Raw genomic sequence first — 4507 nt, 5'->3', positions numbered from 1 at the left:
TCTAGGCGCACAGGCTTCAGTAGTTGTGGCATGTGGGCTCCGTAGTTGCGGCTTGTGGGCTCTAGAGCACAGGCTCAGTAGTTGTGGCACACGGGCTTAGTTGCTCCGCGGCATGTGGGATCTTCCCGGACCAGGGCTCGAACCCGTGTCCCCTGCTTTGGCAGGAGGATTCTTTACCACTGTGCCACAAGGGAAGTCCAAAGCTAAGAACTTTTATGTGTCAAAGGACACCATCAAGAAAATGAAATGGCAATACACAGAATGGGAAAAAAAAGTTTGTAAATCACATATCTGGCAAGAGTCTAGTATCCAGAATATATAAATAACTCAACAATAAAAGATAACACAATTAAAAAACTGGGCAAAGTGTCTGAATGGACATTTCTCCAAAGAAGATATACAAATGGACGATAAGAAAATGCTTAACATCTTTAACCATTTGGGAAATGCAAATCAAAACCATAATGAGATACCACTTTACACTCCCCAAGATGGTTATAATTTTAAAAAAAGAGGAAATCACAGTGTTTGTGAGGATGTGAAGTCAGAACCCTCATACACTGCTGGGGAGAATGTAAAATACTGAAGCCACTGTGGAAAACAGCAGTAGTTTTTCAAAAAGCTACACGTAGAATTACCATATGACTCAGGAATTCTAATCCTATGTACAAACCTGAGAGAACTGAAAAACAGGCATTCAAACAAGAACTTGTACAGGAATGTATATAGCAGCATTATTCATAATAGCTAAAAAGTGGAAACAACCCAAATGTCTATCAACTGATGGATGGATAGACAAAATGTGGTGTGTACGCACAGTGAAATATTTAACCATAAAAAAGAATGAAGTACTGGGACTTCCCTGGTGGTGCAGTGGTTGAGATTCCGCCTGCCAATGCAGGGGACACAGGTTCAAGTCCTGGTCCGGGAAGATCCCACATGCCATGGAGCAACGAAGCCCATGTGCCACAACTACGGAGCCCACGTGTCCCAACTACTGAAGCCTGCGCACCTAGAGCTGGTGCTCCGCAACAAGAGAAGCCACCGCAATGAGAAGCCCGCGCACCTCAATGAAGAGTAGCCCCTGTTCGCCGCAACTAGAGAAAGCCTGTGCGCAGCAACGAAGACCCAACACAGCCAAAAAAAAAAAAAAGAATTGTACTGAAACATGCTATAACATGGATGAACCTTGAAAACATAATGCTCAGTGAAAGAAACAAGTCCAAAAGGAGGACATATTGTAAGATTCCATTTTTATGAAAAGCCCAAAGTAGGCAAATCCAGAGACAGAAAATACACTAGAGGTTGCAAAGGGGTGGCGGAGGCAGAAGGGAATGGAGAGTGAGTACTAACAGGTATGGTGTCTCTTTTGGGGGATGATAAAAATGTTCTAGAATTAGTGGAGATGGTTGCATAACTCTGACTATACTAAAAATGATTGAGGGAGTTCCCTGGTGGTCCAGTGGTTAGGACTCTGTGCTTTCACGGCTGTGGGCCCGGGTTCTATCCCTGGTCAGGGAACTAAGATCCCACAAGCCACACAACGCGGCCAAAAAAATAAAAATTAAAAATAAAAATGATTACAAAATAAAAATGACTGAACTGGGTACTTTAAAATGGTGAATTTTATGGTATGTGAATTATATCGCAATGAAAATATGTGCAAAAAAATACAAATTTTAAAATAAACTAAAAACCTGGTGGGATTGTAGGCCAAAAAGAATGAATTTTCCTGTGTGTAAATTTAAAAATAAATTTTAAGTATGAAGAAATTTCAAGTTTCTTGAGGGTAGACCCTATGTCTACATGAAATTGATAACTCCCAGGGAGGTGAGTACATTGCTTTATGCTTAGAAGTTGCAGATTAAAGTAAATGATTATTAAATCAAAGTTATTTTCTTTGGGCAAACATCAGCATCTTTAGGGCAATTACTCTTTCATTTCCACAGTTTAATGCTGACAAGAGATTCCTATTTCTCTGTGACTGACAAACCTTCATTACAGTGAATGCACATTGACCTACAAAGTCACTTTCTGAGCTATTGCCAAACATCAAGTTGGGTCAGCATGCCCTAAGCCTTCCAGAGAAACAAACCCTCCACCCACAACTTTTCTTCTATACTGTCTGACCCAACTTCCTCCATCTCCTCCCCAGAGTTCCTATACATGTGTACACACACACAGACCTGCAATGGATTGTGATATGATCAAGAAATAAACTTTCATTGGGTCAAGAGATTTGCAGGTCTATCTTTCTTATTAAGGTCCTGGAGTAAAAGGATGGCAGACGCACTCGAAATGGGGTCCTTGAGGGAAACTTAGTAAAGGGACTATTTGTAAAGGTGTGGGCCAGGTAGGCTGCTAGGTACCCCAGGGCTGGGAATGACTAAGAGTCATTATACCTCCAGGGCCTGAGGGGTAAGAGGAGGGTGCCATTCCTGGGCCTGATGAGGGCAGCTGTACCAGGAGAGGGAAGAGCTAACTTCCTGGTGCCCCCCATTGGTCAACGCCCCTGAAGCCAGATGGTCACGGAGCCTCCTGATGTGATGCCTAAAGGTCAGCCTACTCCACAGAGAAGGATGGAGAAGGGTGGAGCGTGTGTCTGGGGGATGGAAAATATCCTGCCCACCCTGTTATAGCTGCTACTGCTCTTACCCAAAATTACACCACAGCTAAGAGTCAGATCTCCTTTATAGGAGTTTATTCCCTAGAGTTTGTGCTGCTGGTAGTGGGTGGGAGGGTGAGAAGGTGGGAATACACGCATCAGCTTTTGAATCAGAATACCTGAATTTAAGGGGATAATAGGATTTACTTCCCAAATCTGTGAAGAGCAACAAACAAGTTAATATTTGTGGAAGTGTTTTATAAAGTGCTATCCAAAAATAATTTACTGGAGTTACTCCCCTCCCCTGTGTGTCCCTCCTGAGGATCACCAGCCAACCCAGACTACATTCCCAAGGACTTACATCTTGCCCCCTCCACATGCACTAGATTCCCACTGTGCTGTCCTCAGTTAGGTCTCCATTTTCCCCAGGAGCTTCCCCTCTGGAGAGGACACAGGAAGGACACAGATGCTGGAGCCAAATAGAAGTGGGGTTGAATCCTGGTTTTGCCACTCATGAGCTAGGGACCTGGCTTAATCCTCTTTAACTTTCTCATCTGTAAAATGGGTACAATAAAGCTTCCCTCAAAACATTAGAAGTAATATATGTAAGACACATGACAAAGCAAGTGGCCAATAAATTGTAGCTGTGATTATTGACCCTCCATTAGTGCCAGATCAATCTCCTCCCAAAACAGATAGGGCTCAAATCCCACCTGCGACTTCCTCACCACCGGAAGTGAAGTATAAACTCCTCACTGGCTCTTAAGTGCGGCGGTTGGCCGGGGCGTCCCCACGAGCGTTCAACATGCGGATTGAGAAGTGTTACTTCTGTTCGGGGCCTATTTACCCAGGCCACGGCATGATGTTCGTTCGCAACGATTGCAAGTTGTTCAGATTCTGTAAATCCAAGTGTCATAAAAACTTCAAAAAGAAGCGCAATCCTAGCAAGGTCAGGTGGACTAAAGCATTCCGGAAAGCAGCTGGTAAAGAGCTCACAGTGGATAATTCATTTGAATTTGAAAAACGTAGAAATGAACCTGTCAGATACCAGCGAGAGCTATGGAATAAAACCATTGATGCAATGAAGAGAGTTGAAGAGATCAAACAGAAACGCCAGGCTAAATTTATAATGAACAGGTTGAAGAAAAATAAAGAACTACAGAAAGTTCAGGACATTAAAGAAGTGAAGCAAAACATCCATCTTATCCGGGCCCCTCTTGCAGGAAAGCAGCTGGAAGACAGAATGGTACAGAAATTACAACAGGATGTGGACATGGAAGATGTTTCTTAGAACTCGTACTGTCTGTAACCATTTCTATAAGTGCATCTGGAAATCTCCTTTGGAGACATAGAACTTGTAAATTATTGATTTTTTTTTTCATATAAGGTCACTCATATGAAAGGGGATTAAAGTACTTCCTTCCTACATTGCTATCTGCAGAACAGCAGATATGGATGCTAGATTGCATCTCAATGTTAAGCCTTCCCTGAGAAATACACTTTTATAAGTCATGAAAATTATGCTTGTAAATACAGAAGTGAATTGTGGACATAAAATGGTCATGCCATTTGGTTAATGGCACTAGGCAGCATTTATGTAATAATTAATGACAAATTCATGACGAGTAATATATAAAATAAAATTTTCATTGCAGTAAAATATTCCTTTTCTAGAAGGGATACAGCAAGGAACTAACAAACAGTCTGTATGATAATTAACCTCTAGTAATTTCTTTTGATTTTAGTACTTCTGGTTTTGGTTTATAAGCTTCTTAGAAGAACATAATGGTCTAATATATTGAAGCCTAATTATGTTGGACCATTTTGACCTGGTTTTAACTATTATGATAGGCATTTGTGGATGTTGGGGGTGAGTTGAATAGTCTGTTCCTGAAATGGCAC

The 4507-nt window shown here is 41.8% G+C and overlaps 1 protein-coding gene across 1 annotated transcript; it reads left to right on the top strand.

Moving 5' to 3' along the window:
* The first annotated feature begins 3372 nt into the window (after window positions 1–3372).
* LOC118881391 (probable ribosome biogenesis protein RLP24) lies at window positions 3373–4297 on the top strand. Its single transcript, XM_036826272.1, has one exon. The coding sequence runs from the start codon at window positions 3411–3413 to the stop codon at window positions 3894–3896; it is 486 nt and encodes a 161-aa protein (XP_036682167.1). The 5' UTR covers window positions 3373–3410; the 3' UTR covers window positions 3897–4297.
* Window positions 4298–4507: the final 210 nt, after the last annotated feature.

Source organism: Balaenoptera musculus, chromosome 15, assembly GCF_009873245.2.
Source record: "Balaenoptera musculus isolate JJ_BM4_2016_0621 chromosome 15, mBalMus1.pri.v3, whole genome shotgun sequence".
NCBI classification, from domain to species: Eukaryota; Metazoa; Chordata; class Mammalia; order Artiodactyla; family Balaenopteridae; genus Balaenoptera; species Balaenoptera musculus.
The sequence above is the reverse complement of the archived record's forward strand: the minus strand, read 5'-3'. Positions and strand labels throughout refer to the sequence as shown.